The 26397-nt window shown below is 36.6% G+C and overlaps 2 protein-coding genes across 5 annotated transcripts; one reads left to right on the top strand and one right to left on the bottom strand.

Moving 5' to 3' along the window:
• Positions 1-825: 825 nt before the first annotated feature.
• Positions 826-20544, top strand: LOC137387360 (tRNA:m(4)X modification enzyme TRM13 homolog). Of its 4 annotated transcripts, none has more exons than XM_068073760.1 (13): positions 826-917; positions 2099-2295; positions 5052-5101; positions 6889-6955; positions 9548-9604; positions 12192-12261; positions 13498-13598; positions 14305-14472; positions 14771-14849; positions 16144-16218; positions 16817-16904; positions 19569-19787; positions 20333-20544. In XM_068073760.1, the coding sequence occupies exons 2-13, from the start codon at positions 2140-2142 to the stop codon at positions 20508-20510; spliced, it is 1308 nt and encodes a 435-aa protein (XP_067929861.1). In that variant the 5' UTR covers positions 826-917; positions 2099-2139; the 3' UTR covers positions 20511-20544. The 4 variants fall into 4 exon arrangements, with proteins under 4 accessions (XP_067929861.1, XP_067929862.1, XP_067929860.1 ...); XM_068073761.1 differs by having other exon boundaries at positions 13492-13598; positions 19584-19787; XM_068073759.1 differs by having other exon boundaries at positions 13492-13598.
• A 1109-nt stretch (positions 20545-21653) lies between these two features.
• LOC137387840 (adenosylhomocysteinase B-like) lies at positions 21654-26207 on the bottom strand. The gene is made up of 9 exons (XM_068074354.1): positions 26090-26207; positions 25673-25863; positions 25420-25548; positions 24057-24165; positions 23765-23868; positions 23243-23450; positions 22674-22879; positions 22209-22400; positions 21654-22026 (listed from the first exon to the last, which is right to left on the bottom strand). The coding sequence occupies exons 1-9, from the start codon at positions 26103-26105 to the stop codon at positions 21895-21897; spliced, it is 1287 nt and encodes a 428-aa protein (XP_067930455.1). The 5' UTR covers positions 26106-26207; the 3' UTR covers positions 21654-21894.
• Positions 26208-26397: the final 190 nt, after the last annotated feature.

The following is a 26397-nucleotide window of genomic DNA, read 5'->3' as shown; positions in this document are numbered from 1 at the left end:
GGATCGTCTCTAGTGTGATAGATTTTTGTTTGGAGTTGCCTTGTTGGGAGCACTTGCTCCTGGGCTGCCATGATTAGCGACTCTGTATTGGCCGTTAGGTTTCCTTTGTTCAGCCACATATATGTCTGGTGAAGATCGCCAACCTTAGATATTTGTTGGTGGTAAGCACCATGAAGAGGTTTCGTGTGCCAGTCAATTTCCTCATCATCAGGGCGTAGGTCCGTTGTAAGAGCAGCCGATTGAAATTCAGCTAGCAACTTATCTGAAATGGCCATGGAGGCTGCATATGCTTTGATGCTTTGCTCCTCTTCTTTCATTGTCTGCTGTACACTTTTGAGTCCCCTACCGCCATTTTTCCTATCAAGATACAATCTAGTAGTGTCAGATTTTGGGTAGAGTGCTCTATGCATATTCAGCAGTTTACGAGTTGCTATATCCGTTTCTTTGATGGCTTCCTCAGTCCACTTTATTATGCCTGCTGGATATCTTATTACTGGCAGTGCGTAGGTATTTATTGCCATGACTTGGTTCTTGGCATTGCGCTGGCTCCGTAAGACCTGCCGAAGGCGTTTCTTGTATTCTGTAATGGCTTTGTGACGTACCTCGGCTTCGTGGTTGATGTTGCTTTGCATAATCCCCAAGTACTTGTACCCTTCTTCTATATCTTTGATGGTACCATTTGGCATTCTTAGGCCATCTGTGAACATGGAATGGCCTTTCTTAAGAATTAGCCTTCCACATTTCTCAATACCGAAGGTCATTCCGATGTCCTTGCTGTATACCTGAGTGAGGTGTATTAGCGAATCAATGTCCCTTTCTTTGTTAGCGTACAGCTTGATGTCATCCATGTAGAAGAGGTGGTTTATCTTGAGAAGAGGTGGTTTATCTTGAGAAGAGGTGGTTTATCTTGGTTTATGGTATGTATATATATATATATATGACATGTACATGTTTGACTGTACATATAGTCAAACATGGATAACTCGAACTTCACAGGACCGAGCGAAAGTGTTCGAATTATCAGAGCGTTCAAGTTATCAGAGCACTGTCACCAGTCCATGTATTTACTTATTTATTAGTAGATACACGTACATATACAAACTATAATATAAATCAAAAGCACAAATGGCTTGTTTCAATTTAAATGCTTCTAATGTAAAGTTTAAAGCGTTTTTGTCAAAAAGTATAGAAATTTTTCTATCACTTGAGATTGGTTTGTTGTTTGAGGTGATGCTATTGCCTGGACGTTTTTTTAGATTGACAAGTTAGGTCGAGTTACCTATAGCAGTTTATCATTACGTGGGAACGGACCAAAGAAACCGTTCGAATTAACCATGTGTTCGAGCTATCCGTGGGCGAGTTATCCATGTTTGACTGTACTTAGAAATATTAAAAACGAATTAAACAAGGAACTACTATTAGCCTGAGACAGTTATTATTTATTTTTATGGTGTTGCTTTCAAAGTTTTAACGAAAAACATCGGAAAGCATTGGAGTTGGACTACAAGAAAAGTGATTGTTATTAATGTAAACGATTAATTATTAATATGATTTTGTGAACACTTTTCTACTGATTACTTGATATTATGGGTTCGTAAAAATCAAACATTGTCAAAGTGGCAGTCAAATGGAGGTGGCGTTATATACGGGGGGAGGGGGGCGCTTTATTTTTCAACATTTTTCTCTGGTGGCGGTCATAAATATTACACTTTACGAATTACAAACATGTAGTGTAACATTCTCTGTTTTATAATTAGATATGTTTTATAATTTTATATTTTGTTTTTAATTTATAGCATCTTTTTTACTGTATATCACTGCTCTGTAATGCTTCAAAAAACTTTGGACATATATATTGTCTATTACTTTGTATAACGCAACAAATATTTGCTCAACTTTTACATTGTGTCCTCAAATATTTGTAAGTAGAAGAGATCACAACTCAAGGTTTGACTGTATTATACAGCTGGTCCATTTCAATCTCTCGCAGCTTTTTACCTATTGTCTAAACATTAATTGGCACCGCAAGCTTGAAGTACTCTATTCACTTTTAACTATTTTGTTGGAGTAGTATCCAGCTCTTTATTTGTTTTTGCAGTTATTGGTGTTCTTCTCACGTAGTCTACCATAAATGCACAGATGTGTGACAAAACAGAGCCAAAAGGATGCATTATTTCACCAGGCCCTGGCTGTTGCAATTTTTATCTTCCACACAAAAGAAGACACTGTAAGTTTCCGCCACCTGCAGGAGAAAAGTTCTGTGTACAGCACCTTCCAACAGACAATTCGGGACAGGTTAGTTTTGCTGTCATGATAAAGTTTACCTTGCCTGTTGACGTTTTAGGATTTGGTGAAATATTTTTTACAAAAATATATGGACAAGTGCAGCGTAGGTTTTATCTCAAAATGAGGGGTAATATACAGCGGAGTAAAGAAGACTGTGGAGTCATTTTTTGAATGCCACTGGAATAAGTAAATCTGATCAGTTAAAATGATGCAATAAATAATCTGTAACAACTCATGAAATGTTATCATAGCTGCCCAAATAATCTTGTACTTAATCAATTTTTTTTGTACTAGTGTAAAAACTAACACCTGTCTACTAACAACTGTTCGGTGATTTTATACTGTTTACTAAATATTTTGCTGTTTTTGCAGTTTTTTTCAACTTTTCCTATTGACATAGAGGCGTATTGATATAGAGGCGTATTGACATAGAGGTGTATTGACATAGAGGTGTATTGACGTAGAGGCGTATTGACGTAGAGGTGTATTGACATAGAGGTGTATTGACGTAGAGGCGTATTGACATAGAGGTGTATTGACATAGAGGTGTATTGGCATAGAGGCGTACTGACGTAGAGGCGTATTGACGTAGAGGCGTATTGACGTAGAGGCGTATTGACGTAGAGGCGTATTGACGTAGAGGCGTATTGACGTAGAGGCGTATTGACGTAGAGGCGTATTGACGTAGAAGCGTATTGACGTAGAGGCGTATTGACGTAGAGGCGTATTGACGTAGAGGCGTATTGACGTAGAGGCGTATTGACGTAGAGGCGTATTGACGTAGAGGCGTATTGACGTAGAGGCGTATTGACGTAAAGGCGTAGAGGCGTATTGACGTAGAGGCGTATTGACGTAGAGGCGTATTGACGTAGAGGCGTATTGACGTAGAGGCGTATTGACGTAGAGGCATATTGACGTAGAGGCGTATTGGCGTAGAGGCGTATTGGCGTAGAGGCGTATTGGCGTAGAGGCGTATTGACGTAGAGGCGTATTGACGTAGAGGCGTATTGACGTAGAGGCGTATTGACGTAGAGGCGTATTGACGTAGAGGCGTATTGACGTAGAGGCGTACTGACGTAGAGGCGTATTGACGTAGAGGCGTATTGACGTAGAGGCGTGTTGACATAGAGGTATATTGACGTTGAGGCGTATTGACATTGAGGCGTATTGACATTGAGGCGTATTGACGTAGAGGCGTATTGACATAGAGGTGTATTGATATTGAGGCGTAGTGACATGGAGATGTATTGACATAGAGGTGTAGTGACATAGAGACGTAGTGACATGGAGGCGTAGTGGTATCAATAAACATTATGCAGTTATTTTTCACGTTTTTTGTAGCCAATTATCAGGAAGAGATTTTAGCCGTTTATTTAGCAGTTATTTATGTTTTTTATGCATGTTATTTATGTTATTATTTATTCATGTTTTTAATGTATTTACAACTGAAAACTTAAAGCTACTAATTAAGACCTGATGAGATGTTGTTGCACTTTATGTTTTCATCCAAATTTATTATATCATGCGTATAGTATGTTCATTCAGTACTAGTAGGAAGGGACCTTTTATTATATCATGTGTATAGTACATTCATTCAGTATTAGCAGTAAGGGACCTTTTATATTATCAATCAGACAGCCCACAGGTGGGTGTTTTAGAGGCTGGTTCTCAGGAGCCAGATAGAGTTTTAAGACCTAATATTTTTTACTGACTCGCCAGAAGGTACACAGTATATGTGTGTGACGTTTGGAAGAGTTTTACCAAATGATATTGGAAACACTTAGCATTTACGTAGACTAACAGACAGACACAATTACATGGTGGGATTTATTAATATAGATTTCTTTTTCGTCTAAATTCGGTATAATTTTTGCTTTAAAATCTTAGCAATAGTCTAACATATTATAGATACTGTATTAAGGAATAGGTAGAAAACAGACTTAATGTATTAAGTCTGTTTTCTACCTATTCCTTAATACAGTATCTATAATATAGTATGGTAGTGGCCTCATTACAATAGCAACCTTAATACAGTAGTAACCTTAATACATCATCAACTCAATACATTAGTGACTTCAATACAGTAGTAACCTTGATGCAGTACTAACCTTAATACAGTAGGGATCTCACTACAGTAAAAACCTAAATACAGTAAAGACCTCAATACAGTAGTAACCTTAATACAGTAGTAATCTTAATACAGCATCAACTCAATACATTAGTGACTTCAATACAGTAGTAACCTTGATGCAGTACTAACCTTAATACAGTAGTGATCTCACTACAGTAGTAACCTAAATACAGTAATGGCCTTTATACAGTAGTAACCTTAATATAGTAGTGGTCTGAATACAGTAGTGACCTTGATACAGTAGTAACCTTAATATATTAATGAACTCAATACAGTAGTGACCTCAATACAGTAGTGTCCTTAACACAGTAGGTTCGATAATCATAAATTAATGACTAGCTGCAGCAATTCTCACTTGTTATTTTTTGGTTTTATATTTTGCTTACATAAAATTTTTTGGATCTGTATGAATATTAATCTTGAGCTTGTCATATGGCTCTATTTCGATGTTGGTTGTGTTTTGGAATCCCGTCGGAATCAATGTGCCAATGCATGTAATCACAGTCTACCAAATGAAACAGCATGTGATTCAGACACGGTTTCAAAATATGTTTGTCAAGCATTATCAAAAACTGTCAATGCTGGCAAAAGATGAGTTGCAACAGTTTGATACATGCATGTATTTTGTATACAGTCTGAGCTCAAAGGGATGAAAAGAGTTGTCTGCCCTCTGGATCCTAATCAGTAAGTCTTCGTCAAACTCGCTTCAACTTAACAAATTCGTCAATCTTACTATTCTTGCAAGCTATATGTATATTTCATTAATAAAAAAGTAAAGCTGTGGTCTTGAATAATAGGTGAAATAAAAAAAGATGTAAAATATAACCACTCAAAGACCTTCACTACAAATCTTTTCCTATGCTATGAACACAAAAGTTGGTAAAATTTAGTTCATTATCACAATTGTCAAGTGCATGTGTTTACACAACGCACCTGGCCTTCTACGTCCTTTTTTGTCCTGACCTGCTTCTGAGTTGTGGTTTCTTGCATGCACATTTCCATTTTTGCCTTGCTCTTGTGTGGTTTGCCAGATGATTTTGGTGAAGCTGTTGCCTACATATACATACTAGCTGTGCTACCCGGCGTTACCCGGATAATAAAATGGTTTTTGGACAGAAAATTGATTTGTATTTAACATGTAACAACATTTGTCACTCTAACATTCAAACTACGTATCATGAGAAAATGTTTTGTGTAATTGAAATATATTAAGAGAGAAAATAAAAACAACTGTAAAGGTTTTCAAACTTTTTCAAACAACTGTAACTTTCAAACTTCATATCATGAGGAAAAGGTTTTCAAACCACTGTAAATTTAAAAGTTCATAACTTTCAGCAGGGTATAGCTTTTAATAACGTATAGTGGAACCTATTCTAGCGGAACTGTTCTAGTGTTGCTAACCGAGTTTTTCAAGATCCGAAACAATTTTTCCCGTTAAAATAAAATTATGTAGATTTTAATCCGTTCCAAGATGAGAAAAACTTGAGTAAATTTGGAGATATGCTTCAGTAAAGTATTTTATAACATTTTACACCATAAGCTGTACTGTATACTGCATACTATAAATAGAAACGGGTATATATAGATCGTGTCTAATTTTAATAAAATGTTTTATATTTATGATGATGGAAAAAGAAAGCAAAAGTAAACATTTTTTACGTTTGGCTTTTAAAACATCAAGGCATTAAAGGTTAAAATACAATACAAAAAATTGCAAAAATAGATAATGAAACAGAAAAAAATGCAACAGATAGTTACATCAAAAATCGTATGAAAAAGAAAATGTAAATCGCAATGGCCTGTTTACTTTACATCTTTAAAGGAGACTCATCCTCCAAAACAATTTAAACTAACTCGACTGGAAGGGTTATCTCCCTAGCAAATTTCTTCGGTAGAGGAGGCGTCGTCCCACACGGTTTCTCCCTTTTTGTAAAGAATTTATGAAATGTAAAATGCTTATCCGTTTCCAATCATTTCCGGAGCTTTGCTAATTGCAATGCGCGTGCTCCAGTTTTGTCGAGAACCAAATTTATGTTCAAGCTCCGAGGCAAACAAATCTCAAAATCTTTGGTGAAAAACCTAAGGCTAAAATAATTAGCATGCGTGTGCTGTATATTTTATATGAAAACATATCTGATCACTACGGTGTTCTAGCTTAGTGGTAGAGCATCCGGATAAAATGCTCGTTGATGTGAAAATTGTTGTGAGTTCAAATTCATCAGAATGCGGTAAATCAAGATTTTAAGATCTATAGCCGGAAAACCGACAGATATACGATACATGACACATGTTACATGGACATACTTTGAGAAATATATTTATAAGATATGTATATATATTTGTATATATATATATGTATATATATGTATATAGTTGATATATAGCTAATACCAATTCATTGTGTCTAGCTTAGTTACTCCAACTGTAGCCATCAGCAGAAAGTATCTTGCTACATAATATATACTTAACAGTTCAGTGTACGAGTACAAACTTTCCTCTCATCTCAAGAAATGCAACTCCAAAAAGTCTCCAAATAGGGTAAGTCAGAGTTTTATCATTTGTAACTGTCATTGTGCTACTCTCCCTCAGCGTGCAGTTGATTTAGGCATGAATTAAGCTAAAGTAGCAATATGGTGATTCGTCACTTGTTCTGGATAGTAGTGATGAGAGCTGACGGCAAGCAGTGAACAACTGCAATATATCCCTTACCCTATCATCTCTTACCCTATCATCCCATACCCTATCATCCATCACCCAATCAACCCTTACTATATCACCCTTTACCCTATCACCCTTTACCCTATCACCCTTTACCCTATCATCCCTTACCTTATCACCCTTTACCCTATCATCCCTTACCTTATCATTCCTTACCCATCATTCTCACCCTATCATCCCTTACCTTATCACCCTTTACCCTATCATCCCTTACCTTATCATTCCTTACCCATCATTCTCACCCTATCATCCCTTACCCTATCATCCCATACCCTATCATTCCTTACCCTATCATCTCTTACCCTAACATCCCTTACCCTATCATCCCTTACCCTATCATCCATCACCCTATCATCCCTTACCCTATCATTCCTTACCCTATCATTCCTTACCATATCATTCCTTACCCTATCATCCCTTACCCTATCATTCCTTACCTTATCATCTATCACCCTATCATCCCTTACTTTATCATCCCTTACCCTATCATCTCTTACCCTATCATCTCCTTCCCTATCATTCCTCACTCTATCATCCCTTACCTTATCATCCCGTACTCTATCATCCCTTACCCTATAAATCATTCATGTGATTTAGATTAGCTGGTTTGTATTATAGAATGGTCTATAATTAAGATATACAATGTATAAGTTTTTATTTGGTTCATTGTTGAAAAAGTGATGGCATAAACTAGCTTGATAGTTCATCTTTCCACTGCTACAGTCAAGACATATTATAGCCAAAAGCCTAAAAATTCTTCTGAATGACCTTCACTCGTGTGTCTTTTAAGAAACAACAAGCCAATCTAGCAATAATTATTTCCGGAACTTAGCTTATAATCCAAGTGAGTCGCTCACTTATTTATATGTTGAAGTTTATGTTAACTCTATGTCGGTAACTCTGTTTTTAAACCTACGTTATCACCTTTAGGTTGCTAACTGTATGTTGTTAAATCTATGTTGTGACTGTATGTTAACCTCTGCCCCTCATTCCCTCAAGAGTCACTTACGACAGACATGTGGTTATTGAAAAATCTGAGAGGAACATAGCTAAGTAAGTCTACTTTAGTAAGTCTTTAATCAGGTGACTTACGGACTGTTAATGTGGTTTTTACTTGATGAAAACCTTTCGCTGGAGAATGACCTTGTCTTGTGCTAAGGACTGAAAGTAGAGCATTCTTTCTCGTGCCAACTGTAACATCCCTCATGTGAATTACCTGTGAAAATTGTGGCATCAGTGTTTATCTAATTTTCAGTAGCAAGTAGTCAATGAAAAAGCTGCTTAATTTATCTGTTTCCTTATAAAATTAATTATTGCCGAGCTGAAATGCATTCAAAAAAGTTTATCTTGGACTAACACAGATCATCGGAAAAGGAAATACTATTAAAAAACCATTGCTGTGCTGATGGAGTGCAGATGTAGTGCAGATGAATAACTGGTGCCAGTCACCTGTTCAGTTGACGTATTGAGTAGACATGAGTATAAGACGGAAATCTCATGTCTCGTAATGTAGCTTCATGAGATTACTTATCACACTATTGAGGGTGTGAACCGCATGTCGAACATCAGTGAAACAAGATAAAAAACTAGCATGAGACAGCATAAGATTTTGTGATGAAATGCAAAAAAGAATTGAGCGAAGAGCTGCCAATTGAGAAAGCAAAAATCAAAAGTTGCCGAAGTTAGATTTATGAACAGATATTAACCAGTTAACTATAGACACCTAAAACTGTTTGTAGATTATAGGCTATGCTACAGGCAGCCTATCACATACAAATGATTCATGTTAGAGTTGTTTTTATCAGTCTCACATTTGACACTCTCAACTGAAATTCTGAAAAGGATAAGCAGCTGCCCATTTTGATTTAAAAAATGAATATATAATGTGTAGAGATGGTGTTTTAGGAATTCAAAGTCAAATTAAAGTTTCCATTTAGTATTTCCGGAAATCTTCCCTAATAGCTGATAAAACCAGGCTAAAATTCTAAATGTCAATAATCCTTAATGATCTCACCTATAAATTTGCAACTCGGAACACAACACCAATCAAAGTTTAGCAAAACTTAGTTTAGAAAAGGCTAAAATAAAGATTTTATTATATGATAAGGCCACTGACCTAATTGTTACCACTATGAGAAACTTTAAATAAAAGATGCTATTCTCAGAATAGACAAACATATCGGATTATAGTTTCATATCTGTCCAACGGCTATAGAAATGTAGAAACACAAAATCTCTAGTCCTGAAAGAACTCTATGGAATGACGCAGCAAAGTATGATTCTGTTGAATCATATTTGTTTGGTCAGAGGACAAAGTATTGCTCCCAACATTGTCTTACATTATCTTATGTAATTACTGAGCTGTCTTCCTCATTGCGATACAATTTAAGTCACCTTCTATCTCTTCTGTAGCCTTTCTATAAGGATGGAGTCAATAGTGGTTCTAGCAAAGATGGGGAGCCAGTTAGTGTAAGTATGTATAAAACTTTACAACATATAAAAGCTAGTAATCATGGGTAGAGTATCATGCTATAACTTAGATTATATACATACTAGTAATCATAGGTAGAGTATCATGTTATACCTTAGATGATATACATACTAGTAATCATAGGTAGAGTATCATGCTATACCTTAGATGATATACAAACTAGTAATCATAGGTAGAGTATCATGTTATACCTTAGATGATATACATACTATTAATCATAGGTAGAGTATCATGTTATACCTTAGATGATATACATACTAGTAATCATAGGTAGACTATCATGTTATACCTTAGATGATATACATACTAGTAATCATAGGTAGCGTATCATGTTAAACCTTAGATGATATACATACTAGTAATCATATGTAAAGTTTCATGTTATACCTTAGATGATATGCATACTAGTAATCATAGGTAGAGTATCATATTATACCTTAGATGATATACATACTAGTAATCATAGGTAGAGTATCATGTTATACCTTAAATGATATACATACTAGTAATCAGAGGTAGAGTATCATGTTATACCTTAGATGATATACATACTATTAATCATAGGTAGAGTATCATGTTATACCTTAGATGATATACATACTAGTAATCATAGGTAGAGTATCATGTTATACCTTAGATGATATACATACTAGTAATCATAGGTAGAGTATCATGTTATACCCTAGATGACATACAAACTAGTAATCATAGGTAGAGTATCATGTTATACCTTAGATGATATACAAACTAGTAATCATAGGTAGAGTATCATGTTATACCTGAGATGATATACATACTAGTAATCAGAGGTAGTTCAAAAATATGAGACCCTTAATGAATTGCAAAAACTAGACTATAGTTTGAAAAGGTTCGGGCAGAAAGACATAGACTTTGGCCATTATAAAATTAGAAGAGATGTTTTAATTTTTAAATTGCATCCTAATAGAGTGTTGTGTGCCAGTTAACTATGTCATTGTGATTTTTTTTATTGGCGATCTAGAATATCTTGAATAAGTTTCTTTACCTAGCGAGGACAGATCCACCGATTATAATCTATGATAATCTGTAATAATCTTTTCAAAAACGATTACATGCAATAATAGGGTTTAACACTTTGAGTAAACACTTGAGCCTGTCCTTGTCGAGTTGTTTCAGTGTCCCTGGGCAATTTGTCCAATGATAGGAAGTTTTCAAGCTTTTATTAAATATATCTAAGCCTGCCCGTAATCTAATGATATGTGGTAAAACACTACTGAAAACGTCCAGCAACACGCAGCAAATTCCACCAACTGGAAATAAAGTGTTTCGCAGTTCTTCGGGCTAAAGCCATTAAAATTCATAGGATTTTAAAAACTTCTAAAAATCTCTACAGTATACAGATACTTTTTAGTATCCTTACAGATCATATCTATGGAGCACACATGCTTCATTGTTTTAGGACTCAAAATGATCTGCAAAATTATAGTTTGTATCGTATAATTATTCAGCTGCATCACAATGATCACCTACCAACAAACGAGTAGTAGCAATGCTTTACGCTATATCGTCCCAGTAAAATCTTGATTATAACAAAGGAAGTACATGTAGATGAAGGTATTTATAAACAGTTACTATGGAAGTAAAATTTTAGGTCCAACGCCCTGTACAAGAATCAATTTGATTGGTTTACGCTGTCCCTTAGAAACAGCATTTGTAAACAGAGCGATGTAGATTCCAATATTCCGGTCTTTAGGGTTTCTTACGCGCCTTACGCAATGCCGGAATACCGGCTGTTAGGATTCAAAGGGTTAAATATATAGCTTCTTAACTAATATATTTGGATGATTTTTTAAAGTTCCAATTTGACTGAATCTAGCATTTCTTGTTATTCTCATTCGATGTATGTGCAGGTCAATTGGTCTAAATTTATAACCACCACTCGAAAACTTAGGCAGGGCATATAAACACGACACCGACTTTTACCGTATTTGTGGAATCTATTTTGGCCTTTGCGCTTTAATTATCTGCCATGTTGGTAACCAAAACGACTTAGAGTGGCGATGAAATGGCAGAAAATGTAAAGGATGGTGGCCAACAGACATTTTTCTGGTCACGCGGTTACGCAACAGCTAATCGTCGCCGTTGACAACTAAACTCATACATGTATGTTTCTCCTACAAACTGGTCTCATGTCACAGCTTTGTAGAGCTTGTATCGCGAGTGACTGTTGTCTTTCTAAGATCAAGACCACTGCCGAAATATAACATATCACAACTATATTGTTATAAGTAGGTATATTTTTGCTATCGGTTAACCTTTACACTCAGATAAATGGTAAGTTCTGTATGTCTAAACTGTGATTCTGTTGAATTTTTTTACTAGATGAAGTTCTTTCATTGTCCACAACCTAAAGTTTAGGCACTTCCTTCATCAGAAATATTAACATGGTCATAGGTAGTGCTAGATTACACACTGCCAGGCTCTCAGTTTTAGTCAATCCCAATTGTGAATGTGGAGATTTTGAAGGACAGTTTGTAAGGTAGAGGAGTGGCTACATATGATAATTTTACGTTGCAATGATTACAGGTATCGCTATCAGAAGTGGATGTTGACTTTTTAAAACAGCTGGTGGATAAGATAAGACAAGTGTACCAAAGTATGTATGGCCAATGATTATAAAGGGGTTGTGTTTCCTTTTTCGTTTTCCGCGCCAAACCTCCTACGACTCGCAGGGGTGACCTAACACTTCCTTGTTTGGAATGAAATAAAAAGCCTTGAAATGTAATGAAAGACGGACATTCAGAATATATGAAAACAGTATGTTGTTTGTGGGTTATTATTGAAGAGTCTTCTTACGTTCTCACATTTAAACATCGCCGCGACATATCGAAACTACTCATTTTATGATCTTAGAATTTTTGTAGCCTTTTCTGCTATTATCTGATTGAAACTTGGCTCTTTTTGGGTTAGTGAAATGCACAAATGATTTTCAGGATTGATGGTGTTAAGATATTTATTTTTGATATATGGAATAGATAAAATTCTGGATTCGCCTAGGGGAGTTGTTGCTACGACAAATACACATTCATCATCTTCCCGATTGATTCTTGCAGCCCAACAAACAACAGCTCAACCTTTGGGGTTCGATCCTCCATAATTGGAAACCCTAGACTAGGGCTTATCAATGGCTATGGCAGTGAATATTGTGTTCCTCTCAGAATCATACAATCATAGCCATCTGAAATGTGAATCATTCACAGGAATTTTGTAGAAATTAGCATTAGCGTGTAGTACAATCGGGAGCTGTTATGTTGGATTAACGTTTGTCATTGCAGATTTGCATCATTAATGACAGAGCTGATTAATGATGAGCTGTTAGACCTTGTCATTAAAGAACTGGCAGCAGTTCTTCAATGAAAGACGAAAGAACAGTTTATTAAACCACTTGTAAAAAGCTATTAGGTTGGATGGTTAAAATGTGCAAGAGTTTCACTATATGTTGCTATGGTTACAGATGCACCGAATCTTATTTAAAATCACACCTGCAGCAGATAAACTCAAGTGAATAGAATTTCATGCTCAACTGTGTGTATCTTTAGTAAGAACTCGCATGTTGTGAAAGCATTTAGAAACAGGCAAAACACCGTATTCAGGTAAAAACTATGAACAGAATAAATGATGAAAGAGCTTTACAAGATAAGCCAGAAACTTGATAATTTAAAAAAATTTTCTACACCCAAGAGGATTTTTACCAATATTACATACACGTAGTTTCTATTGTTGGTTGGATTGACAAACCTCTTAGAACTCAGAGCTCATTAATTTCCATTGGAGTTACCTTCTCCCAACTGTTAGTTTTTGTAGTAGAGCACAACTTTCGATTGAGTTGTAGAATATATCAGGCTGGAGGAAAGGTTAGAGGAGCATGAGGCACTTAAAGAGGAATTAGTCAATGAACTGCACCAGAAATGTCTCAAGCACAGGAAACAAGAGGTACATTCATTTTCCTATGTTGCATATCAATATTTAGTTTCATTTTTTTTCATCCTGGTTTTCACAGTTTTCCATTATAAGCATAACATTATGATCGTAGCCGCTGATATGGTAGACTATTTTTAGCAGGATGCAGATTGAGTGCAATAGGCTTTATTATTATTATTATAATCTTATTTGTTTGATTCTCGACTAGTGATTTCAGTCCGTTGCCATTTTACTGAAATAATTCAGTTATTTAGTTTTGACGAGGAACATTCAAGAGTTAGAAAGAGTTTACTACCTTTTCTGCGTGAACGCTATCTTGAAAAATTTGCATTGACTAGCTTTATTATTTTCAATGCTAACCAATAAGCATTTTTTACAGAGAACCTTGTATGTTCCTGCTTGACTTTGGCTCAATGCACAAACAGGAGCATACAAAAACTGTTTCATTAATATCCATTTTTCTTACAAAGAACAATGGATCTTAATGAATCAATCGATCAATGCACTGTTATTTGATCCTGGTTTATTGTAACCTTTTAGCATGTATAGTGGTCACCAGCTTCTCTGTCTACCATTTGCTGTTTGCCTCTGCTTCGTAAACCTTTTTTAATGATTCTAATTTTTCATTTTGTTTTATCTCAACCTCTGATTATCTAGAGAGAGTTATAAAGGCTTGTGCTTTTTTGATGTCAAAAAAATCATGTTTTTTTTCTTGCAGGCATCTCTACTTGGCAACATGGAGAGGGCAGGTTGGTTGACAGATGGAACAACCTTCATAGAGTTTGGTGCAGGACGCGCAAGGCTTACCTCATACCTCCTTGGAACTATCTCTAACCAGCGTAACTCCTCTGTTCTTCTAATAGACAGGGGTACCACCCGCAATAAGGTAGGGCTTATAAGGCTATTTAAGATTGGTAATCTGAGGGCTAGAATTATGCCTCTGTACACCCTGAGCTGTGTTTGGTTTAAGGAAGTTGAGCTGGAGGAGGGACACTACAGGGTGACGAACCGAAGCAGTTTGTGACCACAGGCAGCGTCATATGTTGAAACACGTCATAACTTGAAACACCTCATAAGTCTAAACACATAAATATACCTAGTGAGATGTAGAAATCTGTCATTTTGCGTTAGTTCATTTCTGTTTTGGCACGTTTTATAGTAGGCTCTGTCTTTTTCCCCTGTAGTCTGAGAACAAGCACAAGTATGTTGAAGGAGGGCCCAGCTTTGAGAGACTCAGGATAGATATAAAGGATCTCATGCTAGGTAGGCATGTGTTCATTATACTTGCTAGCTAAACCCTGTGTAGATTATACAGTAGGGAATGAGGAGTTTAGTCTCAATTATTACTTGAGGGTTTTTAAAAATCACCAGGTGATTGGATTTTTATATCGCAAATAGACTATTCGCGATATATCGCGTTACTATTATTATGTAAAAAACTGATAAGTTTTTTGTTAATATTTACATTTTCGTATACACCTATTTTAACTTAGAAAGAAACTGTTTTCAATTCATGATAACTAGAAACATTTATTTCGTGAATGGCTATATGCATAGAAGGCGCTATGGCATTATAAGACTATAAGGTCCATGTGTTTTAGTTTCAGTATCACTCACTCTGAAAATCCGTCAGGTGTGAGATAATTCTCCATTACATGATTATATTGTTTATAAGATCGGTGATACTCTTCAAATAGTGGGATTTTCAAATCGTCTACCTTAAAAATCTCCACCAAACAATTAAATGGTCATATCGTAAAGCTCTAATTGTTACTAGTTTCTACTCTCTGTAACCTTTTATTCTGTTGGCTTGTTAACATTGTGCTTTGTTCGGGAAGTAGTGCATATCTGGTGTTTCGAGATCGCGTAAGCAAGTGTTTATGCCTGCTTGCAATCTCTAAAACTGTTATCCCTAAATTGACAACTGTCAAACATCAGATGGCTTCATAGCTTGTTCAATAATCAAGTCATTTTATTACACTGTCCCTGTTTCTGTTCTCTTATTACTTTAGGTTTGTTTGAATGCTTCATAGATGCATTCATAGATGCATTTATGGATGCATCTATGGATGCGCTCATAGATTCATGCATAGCTACATATTTAAATGTGTTCATAGATGTACCCATAGATGAATCCATAAAAAACATATGTCGATAGATCTATTGGTGCATCTGTAGAGACAACAGTGGAATTACTTTTTATGGCTTTTACAGCTTCTTGAGGGCTCAAGCATATAATGCATTACAAAAATTAAAGTTAACGCAAGCAGAAGTAGGTAATATTGTAAATCTTCCTTCAATACAATCAGAATTAGTTTCATAATGTTGAACTGAGCACATTATTTAAAATAAGGCTGGTATAACCGATGTACCAAACTGCTTTGCTGTATCAATTATAGCTCCATTCACTTGATACCAACAGACTTGGAATATCATGTGTTGTATCTCTGATTTGCCAATAGCTGACAGGCGATGTTACCAGTGGTAGTTTCTCTTCGTAGCCATCTAACTTGTGTGTCACTCACTGTGATGACCTAATGTTAGCGGTGTTTTGTAGAAGAGCATCATGTTCTGAAAGGTGTTGATAGAGACATTGTCGCATACAGCAAGCACCTGTGTGGATCTGCCACAGGTTAGTGGTAATCATAGCAATCAGAGATTTTTATAATGACGCTTGAAAAAATGTGATTCTCTGCTGGTAGCTTTAACTGTCTTTTTTCCATTCCGTTTTATTGTTTTTATTTCCAAGGGAACAGATGTTGTGTCTATCTCTGATAACATGCTTTAAGAACTGCATTTTTCTAATAATATAATGTATCCTGTGAGCCGTGAGGCATCCCGATCAGTTAAATGACTGTTTTTAAGCAGGGGAAAACATTTTCCATTATCAAACATGAATTTTTATAATTTAGTTTGCATGAACTTTTTTATAATTTTTTTCTTAGCCATATTCCAACCCTTTTTACCACTTTGATACGAGAAAGCTTCGTGCCTAAAAGGCAATTGTCATAGGCTGTGTCTAATGAATGTTAAGTTGCCATTTCTTACTCATTCTTATGTGAGTTGTGTTGGTCAGTGTCCAGTGCAGGTGTCTGCCAGCCAGTGCAGGTGTTCTGGACATTCATCTTCACTGTCAGATAGTGCGCTTCAACTCGTAAACCTCGTAAAAGTTATATGCTGCTTGAGATGTTTACTTTTCACTATTAATAAGTACAGATTATCTTTTGTAGACCTAACCTTGCGATGTTTGGAGAGGGTGATGAGGGCAACCAGTACTGAGAAAGCAGAGAGTAAAAAACCTAGGCTAAATCAGCCTCAGTAAGTTCCATATCATTTCAGGTAGTCTTTTATTTGAGGGTTCCTCCTAATTAGTTAGATAGTCTTAAGAGCAAGGAGCATTTGTTGGCCTGGTACTACATGTATATCATGCCATGTACCTTATATACATGTTAGTTTAGGGTGTACTATGGCCTTGGTACCATATCACGGATGTGCCTTACATACGTATGAGAGGAAGGTGTATTATTAGCCCTGGTACCATACATGTAGCCCTGGCATATAACCTAGTCTACAGTCAAACATTCAATCATTCAATCACCTTAGCATAAAAGTTTGTCGACATAAAATTTTGACAAATATTTGACTGAAAATCTCGAGCATTTTTTGACATCCAAACTTTCTTGCAGCTTTGCACTTCCATTAGTGAAATCAAACTGTCTGATTAAAAGCAAAATTTAAACATGAAGTAGTATAAAATACTAAAATATATAAGGTAGGTCACCATGAAACCTTTAATTAAATGCCACCTCGATTCGACCACCTCTACAGAGGAAGGCTTGAAAAATATAGCGCCATGGCATTTAAATAGAGGTTTTACGGTCGTTTATACTCCACCTAGTCTCAGTTAGGGTATGTTCCACCACTTATTCTATTGCACTTCCTCTGAACTTACACTTCTGTCATCATATCACTTGGTAAAGCCATGACAAAAGCCTCCCAATTATTGATTATTCAGAGTTTATTACTATATTATTATGTATATTTTAGTTTATAACATAGCTATCATAATGCATTTATTTTAATACTACATATAATTTTCTAAAGTGTTTATAATGAAGTTTCCAGCTGTGGAACAATTAATAAAATACATTTTATTCGTCTAAGAATATTTGCTGCAGCGTGCAATTTTTTTTTATATGATATGTTGGAAGGGATTAACTTTGTGTGTTGAAGTAAGACTATTGTAACTTTGTGTGTTGAGGTAAGACCATTGTAACTTTTTGTGTTGAGGTCTGACTATTGTAAACGTATGTGAGATGAAGGTGTACTAATAGACCTGTACTAATAGGTTTGTTAACTTGAGCAGCGATAGTTGGCAGAAGATAGAGACAGTTTTTTATCGCTTTCGTCATTACCATAGAGCCTTTAACTTGCTGTTGTTCACAGATTGTCATAGACTACCTTAATAGGCTTGGGGCCCCATATTTACACACAGTAAGTAGTTGCCTTGGTGACCGGGGTTGCTCCACCTTTTGTGTGATTCCCATATTTTTTCAGCTAAAACGGTTTGTTATAAAGTGTAATATTTAACGATCAGGGACAAAAATACTCTTAATTCGAATAACTCTACTTCGGAAAATAATATAATCACCTCGCAGTATTAGACTCATAGCAACTAAACAGCAAGAATGAATATGGTTCATGACTGAGAAGGCTATTTATATTGAGTTGGTCGTTCTTTGTCGTCTTGGTGGCTATCATCTTCTATTTTCAAGCCAATTCAACATTGTCCAACATCTATTGGTCGACAGTCCTTGTTTGCTTGGTAGTACATGATTCTGTTCTCTTGCTTTCCTTATTCTGGTAGTCTCTCTGTCTAGGGTACTGCTGCTCCATAATTATTTATTTTTACTTCTGGATGATGACTACCCCCTACCTCCACTAAAACCTCTCACAGGCTAAAGGCTGGTTCACACCATATCGCCGTATGAAAGCATTTTCCTTTTGGCGTTCATAGTCGATATGTGAGCCATAAACCGATGGCATCAACAAAGCAATGCAGATACGTCGGGAAAATTTGACAGCTGCAAACTTTCCCGACGTATCTGCTCAGCATCGATGACTGCCTTTCTAATGTGAACCATTTAACCGATGGTAATTCGCTGAGTGCGTATTTTATTTATTTTCGTTTATGATAGTTGCTGCGGGACTAGTATTTGATTCAAGAGTGCAAAAACAAAGAGGTTTCTTCATGAAAATTTAAAAAGAAAAATGAGAACATTACGTCACGGAGTATTTGCTGATGCAAACGCGGATGGGTTTGTGATAGTGTGAACATGGTTATCATCGACAATCACTGAAGTGTTGTGGCATCAGCATCGCGATATGTCGATATAGTGTGATCCAGCCTTGCACGTTTCATACCTATGGCAAGCCCACCGCATCTTCTTTCTTCATCTATTGCTCAACATGACTTACATCAAACCTGCCTGTGACTCTGTCCTCACCTGTTCAAGAAGTTATTTCACCACCTATTCTGTTCTAGCTTATTCTTCATTGAAGCTAATTAAATGAATTACAACGTATTGCTGCAGGAATAATTGATTCAACACATGACAGCTTCAACAGAAGCGGCTCCCACAACAAATTAAGTTCATTTGTAGAGCTATGACTGTGTTCGACTTGTCTTAACCTTGTCTACAGTTTTAGTTTACACATAAATATTAGGTGCTATATATACAATTATTATCTATATATTATCGATATATATATATATTATTATTATTACAATTATCATATACAATATTAGGTGTTATATATATTACAATTAGAATACCTAAATATTCAGTCATTTTCTGCATAGAGTCTCTGCAAAGTTTTGTTCAAGTAGCAGGATTTAAGGGTGTTTTGTTATCGCCGCAGCTCCATTATCTGATCTTTGATACAATTGTCTGTCTTTCTAACTCAGCTGATGTGTTTCAGCAAATATATTTTTAGCGTAAAAGGAATCCAGATAGCTCTATGCTGCCACCATAAGTGCACATGGACCGCCTATGCAGGGAAGGAGTTCTGGTTGGAGCAGCAACTCACACCTGATGACTTTATTATCACCAAGACACTCAGCAGCTGGGCCACCTGTGCATTCCCTGACAGAAATGCTGAAGAACACACAGCGCATGCAGATTCTGACACCCTCAACAGGTGCTCCATTTCCAATTATTCTATAAATTGCAATGGTAAAAATGTTTAGATGCGCAAGGGTTAATATTGTGACAAATGCAATGTTTTTGTCATAATAAACTTCATTGTTTGTATGCAATATATCTGCGGCCAAACATTCAAATATTGTCATTGGCTTTCAAATTCGGTTAAATTGCTTTGAGTCACATTTTTTCAGATAATGAGTCACTGGAAAGAAGTTAAGCTTAATCCATACTGCATGTATTAACCGTCGACATGATCGCATAAGCTTGCATTTGGTTGGCATAGCAATATAGTAGCTGAGCAATATAGTCCCTGCATCTTAGATCAGTTGGTGTATGTGTTATATGTACATGTACACGAATTCTGTCTCTTTACTCAAAAGCCCTGTGCGCAAGTTTTACAGTTGCAAGATATTAGTCTTTTTTTAAACTCACAAATTACCGACATGCATAGTGATTGCAAGCGATTACAAAGTGGGTTATGATGTTCGTCAGATATCCCTTCTGTAGGTCAAGAAATAATAACAACGCTTTCTTTCTCAGGTTCTCTTTTTGGACATCAGAAGAACGCGAGAATATTGGACTGATGAGCAAACGCATCATAGACATTGGTCGAGAACATCATCTAAAAACTCTCGGTTATAAAACCAATCTTGTGATCTATGTAAAGAAAGAGACCTCTCTGGAGAACATCATGCTTGTAGCACGCCCTATTGATTAGAACTGAATGATTAAATTAATTTATTTTTTTAAACAACGAGTGCTTTGCGTACGAGTGTAACGTTTGTACTATTTTTTATTTCCTAAAATTTCCACTAGTGGTGTTTTAAGATACGGTGAAAATATCTATCATTTTTTTATTTGGTTGAACTATAGTTTAACGAATAATACCAGCTGCAACATAATGCTCAAAGCCTTAAGGAGACTCCTAACTAGATCACAGCTATGGCCTAAACAATAGAATACCCGACCTGCCAAAAGGTTGATGTTGAATTCCTAAAAAGGCCACTGACCTAGACATGTCCAACCAAGAGCATAAAGCAAATGTTTGTGCTTGCAGGACAGACTCACTCCATCTGCAATGGATCTTTCACATGACTAGTGGCGTTATCTGTAGTGGGGGACTAATTTGTTCTTTGCATTAATTGTTATTATTCAATGCAGGCTTAAATCTATTTTAGAACGTAACGGTTGCATCTAGTTAAGCAGATAAGAAAACTATTAAAGTTTGTAGTCATGACAAATTAAATAACCACCGGCATTAGCGCAAATGTACTTCAACATTCTGCTCAAAACAACATTTCAAATGTATCTAGTGAGCAGTTGCATGGTTTGATCAAATGCCAAGTAACATCGATGTCTTCTCACGATCTGCTCAATTTTTAAGACAACACTTATTTTGTGGACATTTTCCATATAGAAAGCCCCAATCCAAAGTACTCAAAAACAAATTCAGCTTACACACTCGAAAATCATTTACAGATACTAATGCAGCACACATTGTTTTACCACACCAATATTTTTATCATTAGAATTAATTCCACCAAATCCCTTAGGTCATTCCCATATCCACATACAATACTACCCTTCACTCATGCAGGTATGACAGCTCAAGATGGTTCACATGAAAAATTGCTTACAAGTCATGGCTTTGCCAGAGACCCATCAGCGCACGTTAAACTAACATTGGCATTCCTTGAACAAACTATAGGGATTTGACTGCAACCACAACCAATGTATATTATCTTTGTAAACAAAGTGTGTATGCAGAGAAATTATAGAAGCAGTAGTTGCCGGGACCTTGCTAAAAGTAGGACACAGGGTGTAAATACTGGTCTACAGTGTCACTAATAGTTGACCAAAGTTCACCACACGCACTCCTATATTTGGCAGCCAAACAAATTTGTAACAAAAATTATAAATGGACACGAGAAAAATTATAGCCAATGAAGAAATTTAATAGATAGCTATGTAAAATAACAGACCTTCGGTTGTGCCTATGTGGAATGGCATATTTTCGCTTTGCAAAAGTTTAATAAAAATTGTGATGAAAAAAATATTTCATTTAAGCAGCATAGAAATGGGGAGAGTCCCATGAAAACACTCTAGTATCTGTAGATCTCGGGTTTGTAGGGGCCCTCCTGAGGAAGACCGAGGTAGCTAGACTGCTTGTCAGTCAACTGCGTCAGCTTGGCTCCGATGTGAGACAAATGAAGCCGCGCGACCTCCTCATCCAACTAAAATTCAAAAATAAAAAGAAATTTTAGACAATTAACGGAACAAAGTTTTTCCAACAACCGCATTGTTCCCATTCCAGTCCGCGTTATTAGTTAATAGCATGTAAACATATAATAGATTGTCTGTAATTAATTCATAGTGCATTCATTGACTTGCATCTGCAAGTGTCTTTAGAACGCACCTTTTTCGACAAGACCTTGACTTGCACTTCCTGCTTAGGATTGGTCCAGAGGTCAATTTGGGCAAGCACCTGGTTGGTGAATGAGTTGCTCATGACAAAGCTTGGGTGGCCATGGGCACAGCCAAGATTTACGAGACGACCCTCAGCCAGCACTATGATATGCCTTCCACTCTTCATGGTATATCTGTGAACCTGTGAAGAGACCGATGGAGATATGAAGAGTTTGAAAGGTGAACCATTCCGAGGCAACATTGGTGCTAATTCACTCGGATACAACCACCAACATATCAGAAGTGAATATATAGATAGAAAACTCAAGTGTTAACCGCACCTACGGCAGCATTACTCAGCGAACGAACTAAACAGAGTGAACCAGCCAGCAATAATGCAGTCTTTCCATTCAATCACTATCAAGCCCGAACTGTATTCTCTATTCAAGAACAACAAATAATTGAACAGATGTACCTGAGGCTGGACGAGGTCCTTGCTTGCGCAGTTGTTGTTCAGCCACTCTATATCAATTTCGCAGTCAAAATGACCAATATTACAAACAATGGAGTCCTCAAGCATCTCACTGAAATGCTCAGCACGCAGGATGGAAGTACAACCTGTTGATGTCACAAAAATTCGAGCGGATTTTACTGCCTCTTCCATAGTTGTGACTTCATATCCTGTAAGAAGGGAATATCTCTGCACAACTCGCATTACCTCAATATCTTTTTTAGCGATGAACAAACATAAGCAACCGATTTAGCAAAAATGTATTATTTCTGAGCGATCTAGTAAACACAATTTTAATAATAAGACCAAGTTAGGTAGCCTGATCGAGATTCGTAAAGGCAACGGACTACATTATGTATTGTTTCTTGATGCATTACTGAAATTTGAAATCTTACCAATATTGGAAACCAATATTTTGCAAACTTTTGAAAAATGAGATGAACATATGTGCAGTTTTAAAACGATTTGAAAAGTCACATAATTAGCAACCATCCACGTAGCTGTAGGAAAATCTACAAGAGAGCAGGACTCACCCTCCATAGAGGCTTGCAGAGCACAGATAGGGTCTATTTCAGTGATGAGCACTCTCGCGCCATATGCCTTCAGAGCTTGGGCACAGCCCTTGCCAACGTCTCCGTAGCCGGCTACAACAGCAACTTTGCCAGCCAACATCACATCTGTGGCCCTCTTAATGCCATCAACTAGCGACTCTCTGCATCCGTAAAGGTTGTCAAACTTGCTCTGAAGGAAAGAAATGCAGCGATGAAACAACTGAGAGAGAAACAGGATAGACGAGTACAGAACCACAAATTACTGACAAAATATTAATCGACTATAGTAAAACCCCGACTTAAAATAATCTCTATATTGAAGTCTTTAGACAAATAAAATAGCAAGTGCTTTTTTAATGACATTTCTTTCAATATGCCACATTCTATAAGAACAATATCGGTATAAAATAAAAATAAAATTGAATTCAATTTTAGATACACGCAATTTGAGTTCATCACGTCATTTAAAAAACTCAAAAATATAGAAGTAACTAATCAACTTACTTTAGTGACGGAGTCATTGACGTTGATGGCTGGCACCTTGAGCATGCCATTCCTGAACATCTTGTACAAATTATGCACACCTGTAGTTGTCTCCTCAGACAAGCCTAAAAAGGACACGAGTTGACAATTACTAATAAAGTTTATACCAGAAAACTTACATTAGCGAAATAGACATAAATAATGGCCATATACAAGCTGTTAATTGCCCATGACAAGCAAAGGTGACACAAATGGCACACACAAAATAGCTAAGCAATTACATCATGAGAAAAGCAATCAATTATCGGCGCACCTTTGATGCCTTCGAGGTATTGAGGATATTTATCATGTATCAGGTTGGTCAGATCACCACCATCATCGAGGATCATGTTTAGTGGCTTATCATCCTTGAAGACCAAAGTCTGCAAAACCCAATAATCAACACAGAATTATTAACATGCAATTATTTTGAAAATGTCTCACCTGTAATTTTTTTTATAGAAATAGGCTTTTTGGTACAAAATTTTGTATATACTCTAGTAACCAAACATTCTTCAGTCTGACACACTTTAGCACTGGCAGCTTTAGCACTAACTGTATAGATATGTGGTTTTCGCGATTCAAAGTGGTCAGACAGCGATAATATGAAGTGTTAACTTTCTGAAATTACAAGGAAATGAAACCATATTAAATTGATTTTATGCAAGCTTTCAAGTTTTATCATAGATCAATTGGACAAGTAAAATGAGCACAAACTGAACATTTCATAACTTTGTATTCAAATAGACAAATGAATGAACAAGACTTTACCTAGGTTGTAGAAACAAGACATGTTCAAATCATAATTAAACTAGAGGATAATGAAAAACTGTCCCTGGATCACACGGAATAAGAATCTAAAGTGTGGCACACATTGAGACTTTATACACCTGAGTGGTAGCAGAAGTCACAATTATGCGACTGCTTATAAAGAATCCTGGTCATTCAATATACCATAAGTTTACCAGATGGACTGTTATAACATTGCATCAACATAATCACTATGTCAGATTAATAACTTGAAAGAAGATACACTCAACACTGTGTGGATAAGGAGAGATCAAATCATAGTTCAGACCATTATTGCCCGCAGTAAGCTATGTACAAACTGTAACACAGGCCGGCCAAAAGATAAACAATTTACTACTTTGTGGTCAACATATACTCCAGGGTATGTGCCGGCTCACTATGACAGCCAAGCAAAGAATGTGGAAAGGTCACACAGTTATAAGCGATGTCTGTAGTGACAAATAGAGAAGGGTCAAAAAAGAAGGTGATATGACAGCAACCAAGTTTACGTAAACATTACAGCTGTGCTGGTGCCGTCAGGTCATCTGGAAACAGGTGTGCAAGATTTACTTCAGCAGCACCGCTCATGTTTTGCAAAAAATTCCAGTCTGACAATAAGGTGATGGTTAATATTATGAATAGAGATGAATTCGTAGGATTAAAAGATGCGCTAGCTACTTGCCGTGTATCCAACTAGACCAGGTCTAAAGACTATGAATTTAATGAGGTCAATAGAAAAACCAGTAATGCACTGCCAGATGTCAGTGAGGTTAACATTTTTTAAAATAAAAATGAGAAGTACGCTAGTGTAAGACTATTAGCGGCCACCTACAAAAAGTCCAGCTTACCTGTTCAATGCACCAGACATACTCCTCATCAGTCTCACCCTTCCACGCATACACTGGCACGCCTGTTGCGGCAATAGCAGCTGCTGCCGCATCATTTGTGGAGAAAATGTTACAACTGGACCATTGAACCTGAAATTAAAGAAAGTATCTTGTCAACAGTAATTGTTTCACCTGTATTGCTTATTAGGATCACTTCAACTGGAGCAAAACTGATACTAAAATAAATAATATTTTGCAATGTTGTAAAGCATACCTCGGCACCAAGCTCTGTGAGCGTCTCAATGAGTACAGCTGTTTGAACCGTCATGTGAAGACATCCAGCGATGCGAGCGCCACTGAGCGGTTTGGATGGTCCATAAACTTTCCTCATGGTCATGAGTCCAGGCATTTCATTTTCTGCTATTTCAATAGCCTTTCGTCCATCCTCGGCAAGGTTGATATCAGCTGAAAGACAAAAACAGCTTGGTTGCAGCGTGATAGATATTGTAGCATCCCATCGCACTCCCCGGGGTCATTAGAAGGCATTTGCAACATAACCTTGATAAGGTGCCCGTTAGTAGCCTCACGACCAGAAATCAACAAATGCAACAAAAAATGGAACGTAATTGCAACGCAAGATATTTTCAAGTATTAACAAAATTATTAGTATTAATTATTACCCGATACTTACCAACTTTGTATGACATGTTGGTTGTAAGTTGAAATGTAGAAACAGTCTAAATCGGAGAGGGCTGAGCTGGTGCAGGAGCACGTGTCTTACGGCGAATATTGTTTGAGCGGAAGAGGCCCAGAGGAGGTGTGCACGCATATTTATACAATAAATTTAGCTCCGCCTTTTCTGCGCACGCCCAAAGGTTTTCTTTTTTATAGTTACACGCTGATTGGCTTAATCCTGAATATTAGATATTCAATTGGCTTACCAGAGCCGTATAGTTTCACATGTTTCCATGTGAAACTATACGACACTGGCTTACTTAA

Source organism: Watersipora subatra, chromosome 2 (genome assembly GCF_963576615.1).
Source record: "Watersipora subatra chromosome 2, tzWatSuba1.1, whole genome shotgun sequence".
Taxonomy (NCBI): domain Eukaryota; kingdom Metazoa; phylum Bryozoa; class Gymnolaemata; order Cheilostomatida; family Watersiporidae; genus Watersipora; species Watersipora subatra.
This window is presented reverse-complemented; position numbering and strand designations above follow the sequence as displayed.